We start from the raw sequence: 16,228 nt of genomic DNA on the forward strand, positions 1-16,228 counted from the left end.
TTATTAAAAATTAAAGTAATTAAATTTTAAAAAGTATTGTAAACAACATTTTATTTGGAAAAAATAAATATGACTTTGGTAAAATGCATCTGTAGTTTATAAAAAAATATTATTTATCTCAGAAACTCAATATAAATTTTACTTTTATTAAATGGGTTCAATAATATCAGCACCAATTCCTGATGAAATATATCCAGTAGAATCATATGTATCTAATAATCCAAGAAAAGATAATGTACATAGGTAAAATTTTTTTAATTTATCATAATAAGTATTAAACGATACTTTTTTTTAGCTTAGGAAGTACAAGATTTATGAAAGTTGCTAGAGTTGATAAACATAAACAAGCAAAAGTGATGAAAGTATTTGTAATAAATGATCAAAAACTAAATCTGCAACCATTTGAAAAAGAAGTTGTGCAAATAAAAAATAAATTAGTAGGTGCTCCAAATTGTTTGCCTTTTTTTGCTGTAAATAATTGTACAAAATATTTATTATTATCAAGACCTTATATTAAAGATTCATTATATGAAAGGTTAATGTCAAGACCATTTTTATTAGAAATTGAAAAAAAATGGATTGCTTACCAACTTATAAAAGTACTTAAACAATTAAAAGATTCTGATGTTTGTCATGGAGATATAAAATCACAGAATGTTTTAATTTCATCATCATTATGGGTTCAATTAACTGATTTTGCTTCATTTAAACCAACAAGACTTCCCTTAGATAATCCATCTTGTTTTAATTTCTTTTTTGATACTTCTAGAAGGAAAAGTTGTTATGTAGCTCCTGAAAGATTTACAAATGATATTGATATGTCAGAGAAATCTCTTTTTAGTCAACCACTAAATCATAATATGGATATATTTTCTATTGGTTGTGTTTTATGTGAATTATTTAGTGATGGAAGATATTTATTTAATCTAGCTCAACTTTTAGAATATAAAGCTTCTGATCAAAAGATAACTGAATTTAATGAAAATATTAAAAAAATTATGAAACATGTACCAGAAAGTATGAAAGAATTAATCTTAATAATGATATCAAAAGAATCTGATACAAGATTGGAATATACTAAATATTTATCAGTAGCATTTCCACCTATATTTGATGAATTTTATAGATTTTTTCAAAATTTGGCTCCAAAATCACTTACTGGTGTCTCAACAACTTTATCATCAAATGCTAGTTATTTAAAGGATGTTACTGATTCAACATATGATTTTGATTATATTTTATCTATGTCACTTTTTAATAATGAAAATTTTGAAGAAGATGAAACATCATCTATTTCTCCATGGAATATGTTAACAAATGCTCTTGAAGAAAATTCTGATAATAGTGTAGTACTTTTAATAACATTTATAAATTCTAAAATGCGTGTAATAAGGAATAGTAGTGCAAAAATAGCTTGTTTAATGTTATACAAAAAACTTGCTAAATTATCAACACCTATACTAATAATAGATCGTATCTTACCATATATTATATATTTTTTTAATGATCCCAATGATTCTGTAAAAGAAGAAGCTTTTTTTGTAATGTGTTATGTACTTTCATGTATTGATGTTGTACCACAACATGAACATAGAATATTTCCAGATTATATATTTGGTAAAATTGATTTATTAATGAATGATCATTCATCAATTATTAAAATGGCAATAGCTAAAAATTTAGGATTAATTGCTGTTACAGCATTAAGATATTTAAAAACATCTAATCCAGCATTACCTGATATGGATATTAGTGAACAAGATCAAATAGCAGAAATGCAAAATGATCCAGAAGCTGTTTTTAAGAAAGAAAAAAAATATTTACAAAAATTTATTTTAGAAAAATTTATTATTTTATGTGATACACCATCTGCAAGACCATGTTTAATAACAAAACAAAATTTAGCATATTATTGTGATTTTTTTGAAAAAAGTGATATAACTGATATTTTTGGGCATATGACAAGATTTTTAAATTTTGTTGAAAATTGGAGATTAAGAGTTAATTTTTTTGAAGCTAGTAGTACATTAATAATATCATCAGGTTCACAAATAACAAAATTTTTAGAAGTTCTTATTACAGATACAGGATTTAAAAATAGTGATGAATTTGTTATATATAGTGCTATGAAATGTTTTGAATCACTTATTAAAGAAAGTCAAATAGATAAAAATGTAATTATAGAAATATTTAGGCATGCATCACCATTTCTTATTCATCCAAATACTTGGCTTCGTGCTGGTGTTGTTAGAATTCTTGGATTATTAGAATCAAAATTTAATGATGTTGATATGTTTAGTCTTGTATCACCAATCATTGAACCATTTATTAAACAAACTATTTATAAATATAGTAATCCAATTGTTGTAACAAAAAATTTAATTGATCCTATACCAAGAAGTATATGGAAAATACTTATACATTCAGAATATTGTATACAATTACTAGATTCATTAATTAAAGCAAGAAGTTTACATACACCTATTTCTAATTCACTTAATGTTAGTAATATTTCAACATCAACTTTAAAGTTGTATGAAAAATTAAAAACAAATGGTCTTGATAAGGATATGGAAAATAAGTTAATATATTTTAATAAAATTTTACCTGTAATATCAGATTATAAACAAAATGAAGATAAAAATCATCTTAAATATGTACCAACAATAAATAATGTTGATTTATCATCAATACCAAATCTTACTAGATGTAAATTAGATCTTGTTTCTGGAGTTAATCAAACATTAAAAAATAATCATGAATCAAAACAAAAAACTAATGATAAAAATTATTCAAATGACAATGGAACATTTAAAAATTTAAATCTTGATATTAATTCAAAATATGGGAAATATACAAATATTCATACAGGTTCTGTTGAATCATTTAATTCACAAACAAATTATCAAAAAAATTTAAAAGATCTTCTTGAATATGAAATAAAACGTTTTAAAGAAAATAGTAGTTTATATAATGATTCTAATGCTTTATATACAGGAACTATGGTTGAAACTGAAACTTATAATATAAATTGTCCACCAAGATTAACATTACTAAGTAATGTTTATGAACATTATGATGCAATAACAAAATTAGCTGTTCATAAAAATGGAAATACATTTGTTTCAGGAAGTGAGGATGGATCTTTTAAAATTTGGACTGCAGATTCATTTAAAAATTTACAAAATTGGACAATAAAATCAAAATTTACTAAAAAAAATGATGATGTAATTGTTAATTCTGTTCAATTTGTTACAAATAATAATTGTACAATTGGTGTTGCATATTCTGATGGATTATTACAAATAATTGATCCTGATAGTAAACATCCAACAAGAAATATTAAGTATGATTTTGAAAAACAGGGTCCTATATTAGATATGTATGGATCAAATAATATTATATATGCTATAACAAAACAAAGTTTTATTAATATTTTTGATTTACGTGTACATAATAGTGGTGTTAGTGATGCTATATGGAATGATTGTAGTAATAATTTAATAACAACATTAGCTGTAGATCCATTAAATGAATATTGGATGGCTACAAGTGGTCCCAGTCGTCCAAGTGTCATTAATATTTGGGATTTAAGATTTAAAATAAAAATAATTAATCATAATTCTAATGATAAATATAAACAATATTATAAAATATGGCCTTATATTAGATCTGGTCAATGTAAAGAATTTTGGGCATCTGATATGGAATATTTTCATTGTGATTTATATTCTCTTTATAAATTAGATCCTGATGAAGATAGAAATTATAGGATGAGAATTTTTGATCAAATAACTGTTTCATCAAGACCTACAGAGCAAACTACTAATAAAATATCTAGAGTAACTAAATTTAATAATGTTGTTAATGCTATGGCTATTTGTCCTTTAACTGGACATATATTTACTGGTGACTTTTCTGGAGCAATAAGATATTGGGATGTTGAAAATAGTAATCGCTGTAACTACTTATGTGGACATTTAAAAAAATATATAAATGATGATCTTTATAATGTTACATATGATATAAACCATAGTACACTTGACAATAATCCATGTCGTCTTGTTAAAGAAATATGGAATGAAAAACCTCATCAGACTACCAAAGACGATAGATATAAAACAACAAAAGTAATTTTAATCATTACTAATTATTTATTTATTTATTTTTAGGTTGATTATGGACATACAAGTTGTATATCAGATCTCTTATCCATTCCAAATAATCTTCTTGTCTCTGGTGATCAAAGTGGTGTAGTAAAAGTGTGGAAAATAAATGTTGATTAAATTAATGAGTATAATTTATCAAAATATAAAAACCGAATATATTTATTTTAAAAATAAATTTTTCAAACTTTTGTTTAATTTTATTTAGTTGTTAACTATCTATATAAACAAAATAACAAATACATTTTTAATTTCAATAAAATATATATTGATAAATTAAATAGATTGCTATTTTAACATAATCTGTTAGTAGTTATAAAATTAACAGATACCAATTTTTTATTATAAGATAATTAATTCCAGTTCCAAATGGAATCTTGTACAAATTCAATGAAACAATCATTTTCACCATCACAAATATCACATTTCTCCAACTCCAAAACCATTATTTTATTTTTTCCTATTCGTAAAAATGATTTAGGTACATATAAACTTTGTTGTGGTCCCATATCATTCCAATATCTTCCTAAATTATGATCATTTATTAAAATTATTCCTTTATGAAAACCTTTAGATACAATATATGTATCAGCTAATTGTTTTATTTCAAGAATACCCAAGAAAACTGTAGGACCAAGTAATTTGTTTTCAGATGTTAAATTTATTTTTGTTGAAACATTTTTTCTATAATATTCATCTCTTATATAAAGACTAAGCCAACAAGACTCCCATTTATTTATTTTTTTTCCATTAACTGTAATATTATTATCAAGAATACCTTTCCAATCAACAAATGTTTCATAGTCAGAACGTCCTTGATTTTCAACTAATATTTCAAGTCCACCACATCCTTTGTGATCTGTTTTTAAAGTATAATTTTTTTGATCAATTTTTCCAATATAATTATTATTTACTGATATAAAACCAATGTCTTTAATTCCAGGTACTGATATTTCTTTTAAATCATTTACACTTGTTTTGTATAAAACAAATCCATATGGTGTTCTTAATTCTTCAAATGTTAATGGCCTATCTGAAAAGGCACATTTTTGTTCAATGTGTGAAATTCCATCTTCAAGAATTTTTAATTCAACTTTTCCGTAGGCAATTCTTGTATAATTTTTATATCCTTTAATAGGTTTCCATTTCCAATCTTTTAAATTATTTACCCATTCTTGAATAGCATAATATTTATCACCTATATCACCATTTTCTTTAATTGGAGCATCAAAATCATAAGTTGTTGCTACAATTGTTCCATCATAAATTGTTCCTGTAGTAAAACCAAAAGAGGTTCCACCAGTAACAGTATAAATATTAATATTTCCTCCAGCTTCCCACATCCATTGAAGACTATTAACAACTTGTTTTGATGTAGGAAAACTAAATTTTCTTTTCCCCCATCCTACAAACCATCCAACATAATATTCTGAGTTTACTTTAGGACCACCATGAGTAAATTGATTTTGAAGTGCAAATTGTTTATTAACATCATCTTTAGAATTTCTTACACCAAAATCAACAGTACATAAAACTTTATCAACACATCCACACTCAAGAAAATCTTTATTTATACCATCTGTTGTATATAATTGAATATCATTTCCAAGTAATGTCCAAGTTAAATCTCTTAAATATGCCATATATTTTTTGTCACAGGCAAAATAACTGCCATATTCATTTTCTATTTGTACCATTAATATTGGACCACCATTTTTTATTAACAAAGGCTTAACTTTATTCATTAATATAGACCACCATTTAGACATATGTTTTAAATATGTAGGATCAAAACTTCTCATAGTAATATTTTTATCTTTTACTGATAACCACCATGGTAAACCACCATTCTCCCATTCAGCACAAATATATGGACCAGCTCTTAATAAAACAAATAAATCTTCTTCTTGTGCCATTTTAATAAATTTAACAAAATCATATTCACCATTAAAAAGATATTGTCCCTCAAATGGATTATGATAATTCCAAGGAATATAAACTTGTATACTATTTAAACCAAGACCACGAGCTTTCTTTAATCTATCTCTCCAGTAAATTGATGGTACACGAAAATAATGAAATTCTCCAGATATGTATCTAAATGGTTTACCATCCAAAAGAAATTGATGAGTTTCATTGTCAGCTACAAAGTACTTATAACCATTGAGATAAGAAAAAAAGACTAATAATATTGTTAATTCAAAAAACAACATCACATTAAAAAAAAAAGTAATTAACTAAAGGAAGATAAAGTCACTTTTATATTAACATTTTTATTAAACATAATCATTATTTGAAATGTAACAAAAAAAAATTACACTAGCCTTCTTAAATTTCAAACAAACCAATATATTTATCCCAATGTCAAATCTTATTATAATGTTTTCTTTAAGAAAAATTAATCAAAATGCATTGTAAAAAAAAGAGATTAAACAATAAATAATATGTTTATCAAATGTATGTAAAATTAATTTTTATTGTTACACATTAAATTACTTCCACTCACTAAAAACAACAACAAATAATAAAAAATTTTACATTTTTAAAATCACCTCAATTACATATTTACTCTTATAATCTTTTAATTAACAAAATCACATTAATAGTAAACATTCTTCCAATACTTTGTCTTATATATCCAACCTTTGGAATAATATTTCATATTATTTAAAAAAGAAGTTATATATCACTAAACTTTTACAGAAATTTTATATCTATAATTATGTTTGGTGAAGAGCCATCATTTCCTAGAAGTAAAGGAGATACTACTGATAGTAATAACACTAATAGACCACAAAAAAGAAAATTTCCTAGGAAGTCAGAAGTAAAAAATAAATCAAATCAAAAAGTAGACAAGTTTCTTGATGTAAGTTTATTATTTTTGATTAAATTAATAATTTGTAATATTTTTATAGGATGAACAGAAGAAAAAAAATCTTTATATTAAAGAAAAAGAAGAACATTCTTTAGTTTGGAAAAAACAATTTTGTTTGTCATATGCTACTCCTGGTGTTTTATGCCTTGCAGTTGTTAAAGAGATCCGTGAACTTTATGTTCTTTTGGAGACATCAAATTCAGTTAAGTTAAAACTTCCTGCTAATATGATCTCATATCAATTTGCCAAAGCTTCAACTAATGAAGAAATTTCACTTTCATCAATTGTAACTAAAGGACAAATGTTAGTTGTTAAAGTTGTTAAAGGAATAGAGGAAGGTGCAAAAACAAATGAAATTACAGTAACATGTATACCAAAACAAGTAAATTCTCATGTTGTTTCTGGTAATATTAATATTGGAACAGTTCTCGTTGGGGTACTTGATAAACTTGAAGATAAAGGTAAGTTTATTAATATTTTTTAAAAATATTAATGTTTTTTTTAGGTGCTATAATTGATCTTGGACTTAGTAGTGGTTCTAAAGGTTTTGTTCCATATAATAGTTTACCATCTTTTGTTGATTCTTCAAAGTTACATTTAGGACAACCATTTTTATTTTCAGTAACTCAATGTTCCTCCAGAATTATTCAATTAACAGGATATATTGAGGGCAATGTTCCATCACCCGAAGTAGCGATGCATTTTGATAAGGATAAACTTTTTCCAGGTATGGTAATTATGTGTTCTCCGGATGATTTTACTAACACTGGTGTTTATACAAATTTTGGAAATAATGTTAAAGGTTTTATTGATAAATATGCAATGCCACCAAGATTCAGAGAAGATCTTAGTACTTTTAAAAAACCAATTAAAGGAGTAATAACGATTTCTAAACCATCATCTCCTATGTTAATAATAAATTGTAATCCAGATATTGTTGCTATTTCAAAACCAGAAAAAAGATTAGTATTTGATGGTTATAAAATTGGTGATACTATTGAATGTGTTGTTAAAGATATTCTAAATGTTGGTTATTCATTAGATCTTCCAGTAAAAGAAGATGGAAAACCATGTTTGACAAATGCATTTTTAAAAGAAAATTATGGTGGAAATTGTGAAAAATTAAAAGTTGGTGATAAAATTTTAGTTAGAGTGATTAACTATAAAATTTTTGATAAATGTTTAGTTGTCACAAATAAACCTGAAGTTATGAAACAAAAAATTATGTCATTAGAAAATGTTGTACCGGGAAAACTTATTGTTGCAACTGTTCGTGGTGTAACTGATTCCTGTGTTCGTTTAAAGATATCAGATACAGTACGTGGAACTATTCCTAAAATTCATGCTACAGATAGGCAAGTAAAAAATTGGCAACAAAAATTTGTTGTTGGCAATATGTTAAGAGTTCGTCCTTTGTTTATTGATGAGGATTCTGATAATGTTATTTGTACTGCTAAACCAACTTTATTACAATCAACATATCCACCAGTAACAAGTGTAGACAAAAAGTATTGTGATATGATCACACATGGTTATATAATAAAACAACTTCCAAATGGATATTTAATTTCATTTTATAATAGAGTAATAGCATTTATGCCTAATAAATATGCAGAAACTTTGACACAAACAAGTATTGGATCTCCAGTAAAAGTGAGGATTATGAATGTTGATGTTGAAAAGAAAAAAGTTATTGTTTGTCCATCACATATTAATCCTGTAGATCATACAAAAGAAAATTCAAATAATGAAAAAAAAGAAAAACAAACTAAGAAAAGTAGTAATTACAAGATAAAGATATATACAACATATGAAGCTGTTGTTAAAGGACCATGGAATCACGAAGCAGGAAATCCTAGTTGTAGTATTGAATTAATCTTACCAGAAGGAAATATTGGAAGATTACATGCTTCAGAATTAGATCTTTCTAATTATAAACTTTATGATAATCCTGTTAGTATGTTTCTTCAAGAAAATACTGGAAAATCAATAAGAGTTAAAGTTATTGAAATGAAAAATTTGATGCTTAGTACAAATTCTGAAAATACTAAGAAAAAAGATAATCCTGTAAAGCATGTTGAAAAGTTTAAGATTGCTGAATGTACATTAAAGAAACATAAAATTGAGTTAGGAAGAAAATCGGGAAAACTATTAAATTATGCCAAGAAATTTAAAGTTGGAAGTATTGTAAGATGCTTTGTTACAAAAGTTACTAATCCAAAAAGTTTATATGTTGAAATTAATCCATACGTCAAAGGATTTATTGCTAGAGAAGTTTTAAAAGATATTTCTAAAGATGATGGAAAAGAATATGAAGAAGGAATGTTTATAGAAGGTAAAATTACAAGTATTAGTAAAGCTCGTACTTATCCAACATTACAATTAGCAAATCTTGAAGATTTAACTATAGGTATAAATCAAGAAGTTACAGGAAAAATATTATCCGTTAAAACATGTCCACTTCGAATTTTAGTATCATTACCTGGACAACAACTTGGTGTACTTAGACTTTTTGGTATTTCTACAGATTTTAAGGAGGCTCTTGAGCTTTTTAAAGAATTTGAAGTAAATGATTGTTTTACTTTTAAAGTTATATCTTACAACAAAACTAAAGAATCTTGGAATCTTATTTCAAAACTTGTCTCTGATACTATAGCAAATAACCCATCTTTAGCTGAAAAAATATATTTTTCTAGAAGGAAAATTCCTTTTGAAACAGAAATGATAGGTCATGTAATATCAATTAAGGATAATTCATGTCTTGTTGATATTTCTCCTTCAGTTACTGGTAGTATGACTATTACGGAAAATGATAAAATCCACATTAATGATATAATTAAATGTGCTACCGTTAAAGGAAAGAAAGATGAAATGCTTAAACTTAAATATGTTAGCACTATTTTCGATGGTAGCTTAATAAAGATTGATAATAGTGAAATTGAGGATAAATCTAAATTTGAAGATGTTAATAGTGGTCACAATTCAACAAATGATACTGTTATGGATGAAGATATTCCAGTTACTGTTGTAACTTCAGATAGTGAATTAAGAAATCCAGATGAAAATATTTTTAATGATTCATCGGATGGAGAATCTGAAACTGAAGAATCAGATAAAAAATTAAAAAACAAAAAAAGAGAGAAAGAAAAGTTTGATAATAATAATGAAGAGGAAATAGAGGAAGAAGAAGATGAGGATGATGAAGAAGCAGAAGAGAATGATGAAGGAGAAGAAGAAGACGATGAGGAAGAAGAGGAGGTAGTAGTGAGGAAAAAACCAAAAATTGATCTTGCTAAAGAAATTAAAAATCTTAGTGAAACTGAAAAGGAAAAAATTATATTTGAAAGACAAGAACAAATAAATGAAAATAATATGGAAATTAATAATGAAGATGATTTTGAGCGATTACTTACAGGTTCTCCAAATGAATCAATGCTTTGGATTAATTATATTGGTTTTTATCTTGCCAATGAAAATATAGAAAAAGCTCGTGAAATTGCAGAACGGGCATTGAAAACAATCAATTATATGATGGAAGATGAATTATACAATATATGGGTTGCTTATTTAAATATGGAGTCTAAGTTAGGAGATGAAAATAGGATTAAAAAAATTTATGAAAGAGCTGCAAATAATGTTAATGAATATAAAATTAGTATGCAATATATTAAAATTTTAAGAAATGCAACACTTTATGATTTACTTGAACATCACATTGAGAAATTTCTCAAAAAATACGGTCATACTGAACCTGAAATATGGTATATTTATGCTGAACACTTGTATTTTGTTGAAAAAGCTGAACTTGCAAGAGAATTACAAAAGCGTGCTTGTTTTTCTTTACCAAAAAAAATGCATGTAGATGTATTATGTAAATTTGCTCAATTAGAATATAAACTTTGTGATCAGGAGCAAGGAAAAACAATGTTTGAAAAAATTGTTCAAGTATATAAACAAAGAACAGATGTTTGGAATGTTTATTTAGATTTAGTTATAAAAAATGAATCTCCTAAAACAACAAGAGATTTATTTGAAGAAATAATAAAAATTCCATTTGGTCCAAAGAAATTAAAACCATTCTTTAAAAAATGGATAAAATATGAGGAAAAACATGGAGATTATAAATCTCAAAAATATGTTCATGAAAAGGCACAAGAAATTGTCAATGACTCAATGGTGAATTTGGGTTTAATATAATTTTTTTATTTATGTATATTATTTTATGATGTTAATTTTTTTTTTAATAAATTTATCAATTTTCAATAATATTAGAAAAAATTGAATACTTTAATAATATTTAAAATATAGTTACATAAGTTTTCTTTTAAAAGTTTATAATTATTTATCAATTCTATTATAGGTTTTCCTGTTTTTGATTTAAATATGTATTAACGTAAAAAGAATAATTAAAAAAAATTATATGATAGTATTTATTGACTTCAAAATATTATAAAAAAAAAACCACATATTTTTTATGCAATTTTTTAAAGCTTAAATAATGAATGTAAATTAAATGGATAGAATAACAATTTGTTGTAATTATTTTACATATTTTAATATCTTAAACTGAGAGTAACAATATAAAAAAAAAAAATAAAATTCTATATTTTATTATTTATATGTATATAAACTCATAGTGATAAGACCCCTCCTTCATATATAGCTTATATTGCGTAATTTCATTTTCAAAATATATATACTATACATCTTAATATTAAGTGCAGATGATTGAAGTATACATATTTTATATGCAAAGGTGTTTATTAAAAATATATTTTTTAAAAATATTTATTTAATCATATTTTATTAAATTTTTTTTTTCCATTTATAATACTATAAAACTTTATGATATTAAAAAAAAATTATATTTTTATATGATTTATTTAAATATTTTTTTTCTTTAATTATTAATCTACTGTTTTGTTTTAAATTAATTTTTTTTTCAAAGCAAATTACTTTTAAAATGAATAATAATATTATTAAAAATTCTATCAACTACCACTTGATGTGTATGAAGTACATAAAAATACATGTATTTTATTATATATAAATGGCACATTTTTACATTTTATATGGTCTTTTTTTTTAATTCACATTATATTTAAATATAATAGAAAAAAAAATTGTGGTTAATATCAGTGTTTTTAAAAAAAAATAAATAAATAGTTTTTAAAAACCAATATTTAAAATATCTAAACACCTTTACTTCATATGCATAAAAAATTTTTTTATTTTTAATTAATTATACAAATATTTGTACCATCATTAAAAACAAGACTTGACTTTTGTTCCTATCATTTATTGAAATATAAAAAAATTCATAATATTATTAAATATATTTTGGATTAAAATTATAATAATTAAATATAATTAATAATAAACTTTTTATCTTGCTTAAAATAATAATATAATATATTTTTGAGGTTATTTTTATTCTTTAAATTTTTTTAAATGTTACATTTTACTAGAATGATATAGAAAAAAAAAGTATATTATCATAGTGGTAAAATAATTTAAAATTAATCAAAGTATATTTTTAATTACAACAATAAATTAAACTTTTATCTTATTCTTTATTTTTACTTATCACCTACAACATAAACATTCGCAATATTTTTGACATCTATATCACTATAAAAATTTCTCAAAAATTCATCATAAAACATATTATAGATGGCGTTATTTTTTTGAATATTTTAAACATTAACACATATTATTAATAAATATATTTATATATATATATATATTTATATATTAAATTTTTTTTTTCTTTTTTATTTTTAAATCATTTAAAAAAAAATAATATATTAAAAATTATTTATTAATATACATTAATGGTAAAAATTTTTATTATTATATATTTTAAATACTCTCTAATTACATTTTATATTTTAAGAATACCTTCATATAATATTATATGTCAAAAGTTATCATATTATTATTATTAATATGAAATATAATATTTAAAATTTAAAACAGTTTATTGAAACATTTATATATAGATACATGAATTAGTTTTTCAATATAATAGTAAATTACAATTTAAAACTTTTTTAAAATCACTTTACACCTAAAGGTGTATATATAAACGAATATTTAAATGTAATTAACATATGTTAATGATATTCAATCTTATCAATATTTAATTTAATATTAAAGTAATGTAATTTTGAAACAACTTACATTTGATAATTATATATTTTTATTTATTAAAAAAAAAAAATTTTTTTTTATTATATTTTCTATACTATATTATATTACTAATATATAAAATTTTCTTAATTAATGTTTAAGATTGATGAAAAAATAAAACAATTTTATATTATATTTATGTACAAAGATATAATAGAAAGGCAAAAAAAAAAAAGTTTATAAAGTTTAGCAATGAAAATTCTTTTTTTGGTATACTTTATTAGATTATTGTCTATTATTTCTTCAGATTCCTCCTGTCCAGATGGATGTCTATGTCAAGATGATGAAGATCTAGTATGTTTATTTTATATTTTAATTATTAAAAATTTATTAAAAAAAAAAAAGAAGTTTACTTAATTTTCATTATTATTATAATTTAAGTATATTAAAGAAATAATGCTTTAATATAGAAAAAAAGATTTCATGACAAATACTTATTCTAATAGTGATTCTTAACTTATGACCTAAAGAAATATTGTTAAGATGAAAAGAAGGATTTTTCTAAAGTGCAAATTATAATTTTAAGGATAATGACTTTTGACTTACCACTTAAACGTATTTAACTAAAAGATTATTATTTTATTGAATGAAAGAAGAGAAATCTATATTATAATATGTATATTTTTGCCAAAAATTAAACATTAAAAAGGGGACCGATTTATGATTATAAGATGTAGTTTTTAGTTACTAATATAACATATGGTAATAAGATATTAAATAATTATTTTAACACAAAAATTATTTTATTATTTTGAAGTTAAAAAGATTTAAATATAATTAAGGGAGTTTTATTTTATATGAAATAATATAATAAAATAAAAATAATTTGTTAATATATAAATTAATTACATTTTATTTAATTTTTAGATAAGTTGTTTTGGTTTAAATATAGATAGAATTCCAAGTAACTGGCCAGCACACTATAAAAAGATTCATTTAATTGAGTGTGATTTAACAACAATACAAAAAAATGCCTTTCGTCGATGGAATCAATTAGAAGAAATACATATAGAAAGAAATCAAAAATTAGATTTAATTGATAAATTGGCTTTTAAAGGATTAAAAAAATTAAGGTATAGTTTTGTTGTAAAGATTTTTTTAAAAAAAAAAATTTTTTTTTAATATTTAAGAGAAATACATATATTACATAATCCAAGAATAACAATATTATTAAAATCTACATTTTCTTCTATTCAAAATGAAATGGGATTAAATATTCACATATCAAATAATAGTTTGGAAATGATTGAAAGCGGTGCTTTCAAAAATGCAAACAATATAAGAAATTTAAAAATAGAAGAAAAATGTTTTATTCTTCAAGAAGAGGCATTAGGTTCTATAACACAAATAGATTTTATTTATCTTTCTGGATTATGCTCTATTAATCAATTTGCCTTCACAAATACATCACGAGTACATTCATTTAATATTTTCAATTCAAAATTTTCAATTTTACCAAAAGCTTTCTCTTTTCTTAATCATGTTTATCAGGTATGTTTTATTTTATTTAATTATGTTATGATTAAGTGGGTGATAATATTATGAATTAAATATGATATACTAAAAATTAAGAAAAAATCTATTAAGTAAATTTAATGATTGATGATAGTTGTTTAATAAAGTTTGTTAAGAGTATATCTTATTTATATAATCATTATTATCACTTTTAAAATTTGATAACATATATAATGTAGTAGTATCTTTAAGTTATCAGTTTAAAATAGTTTTATATATATTTAAATGTCACATTCATCAAAAATATAATATAATAGTTCCTCAAATTTTGAGGATTAAGAGTTAATGAAAATAGATAACATAAAATAGTTGGTATTTTGAGGAGTAATTTGTCATTAATACTCATATCAATATTTCAGTTATCAATATATGATAATACAATTACACTTATCAGTGAGGATTCTTTTTCAAATATCAAAACTATTGGAACAATAAAAATTGAAAAAAATACAATTGATGTTATTAAAGGGAGAGCTTTTGTTGGTATGGAAAATGTTGGAAGTATAATTATATCAAATAATAATATTATTAGTTCTTTATCAACACCTGAAATATTATTAATTGATCCTGGTTCAAAAATTGAATTTAGAGAAAATAGTGTTAATTGTAATTGTGATATTATTTGGATGGATAGATGGGAAGATAAAAGTTTTGCTGAGGAAAATTATTGTGGTCCTAATGAGGGAAGAAAAAGTGTTTTTTTTTATAAACCTCCAGATTGTCATTTAGTTTCACAGGGAGATTTGATCTCAGAAAATGATAAAAGTTCAATAAAAGTTAGAGACAAAGAATCTCAATTTGAACATGTTCAATCATCAAAACTTCTAACAAATTATGTTACCTCTGGATATTATTCTATATTCCACTTAAATATTAATTTATCATTAATTATTCCATCAATATTTTATATCATTTTTAATGTATCTCGAAATTTTTAATTATTGTACAAAATGAAAAAAAAAAAATAAGGTTAGAGTAAAGTATATTCCAGGAAGTTATTTGTTTATTTATGTCATTTAATTTTATTAAAAAAGAAAAAATAAATAGAAATTTATCTTAATTATTTGGAAGTAATGTTAATATATACAAGAATTTTTATTAGAACACAAATAGAGTGAAGGTAAATATGTGCTTCAAAACTAGTGTTAATGTACTTAAAAAAGATATAATTGTGTAAAAGATAGAATGACGTAACAGAATTTTAAATATTTAAGTGCACCAACAACTTTTTAAAGGATAATTAAAAAATTATTTTTATAACAAGAATCAAAAAAAAAAAAAAAATAACAAGATTAAAGTAGTTTTAATAATAAGTATAATATTTTTTTTTTTTTAAAACAAGAAATTTTTGTCTGCTAATAATTGGTATACTCAATCATTTAACAAGTAAATATGTTTAAAAAAATTAAACTAAAATATATTAAACTATATAGGTAAACAAAAATTAAAAAATTTATTAGATTAACAAAAGTAAGAATAA

At 22.9% G+C, this 16,228-nt stretch overlaps 4 protein-coding genes across 4 annotated transcripts; 3 read left to right on the forward strand and 1 right to left on the reverse strand.

Annotated features, from left to right (window-relative positions):
• Positions 1-151: 151 nt before the first annotated feature.
• SRAE_2000330500 (Phosphoinositide 3-kinase regulatory subunit 4) lies at positions 152-4,286 on the forward strand (the record flags this gene model as incomplete). The annotated part of the gene is made up of 3 exons (XM_024654483.1): positions 152-243; positions 296-4,130; positions 4,173-4,286. The coding sequence occupies 3 exons, from the start codon at positions 152-154 to the stop codon at positions 4,284-4,286; spliced, it is 4,041 nt and encodes a 1,346-aa protein (XP_024507850.1).
• Positions 4,287-4,519: 233 nt separating this feature from the next.
• On the reverse strand, positions 4,520-6,379 carry SRAE_2000330600 (Glycoside hydrolase, family 35 and Galactose-binding domain-like and Glycoside hydrolase, catalytic domain and Glycoside hydrolase, superfamily domain and Beta-galactosidase 1-like family-containing protein; the record flags this gene model as incomplete). Its single annotated transcript, XM_024654484.1, has 1 exon — positions 4,520-6,379. One exon carries the CDS (start codon positions 6,377-6,379, stop codon positions 4,520-4,522), a length of 1,860 nt encoding a protein of 619 aa, XP_024507851.1.
• A 509-nt stretch (positions 6,380-6,888) lies between these two features.
• Positions 6,889-11,238, forward strand: SRAE_2000330700 (Protein RRP5 homolog; the record flags this gene model as incomplete). The annotated part of the gene is made up of 3 exons (XM_024654486.1): positions 6,889-7,032; positions 7,082-7,502; positions 7,547-11,238. 3 exons carry the CDS (start codon positions 6,889-6,891, stop codon positions 11,236-11,238), a joined length of 4,257 nt encoding a protein of 1,418 aa, XP_024507852.1.
• A 2,187-nt stretch (positions 11,239-13,425) lies between these two features.
• Positions 13,426-15,686, forward strand: SRAE_2000330800 (Leucine rich repeat 5-containing protein; the record flags this gene model as incomplete). The annotated part of the gene is made up of 4 exons (XM_024654487.1): positions 13,426-13,527; positions 14,101-14,306; positions 14,364-14,724; positions 15,108-15,686. The coding sequence occupies 4 exons, from the start codon at positions 13,426-13,428 to the stop codon at positions 15,684-15,686; spliced, it is 1,248 nt and encodes a 415-aa protein (XP_024507853.1).
• Positions 15,687-16,228: the final 542 nt, after the last annotated feature.

Source organism: Strongyloides ratti (genome assembly GCF_001040885.1).
Source record: "Strongyloides ratti genome assembly S_ratti_ED321, chromosome : 2".
Classification (NCBI taxonomy): domain Eukaryota; kingdom Metazoa; phylum Nematoda; class Chromadorea; order Rhabditida; family Strongyloididae; genus Strongyloides; species Strongyloides ratti.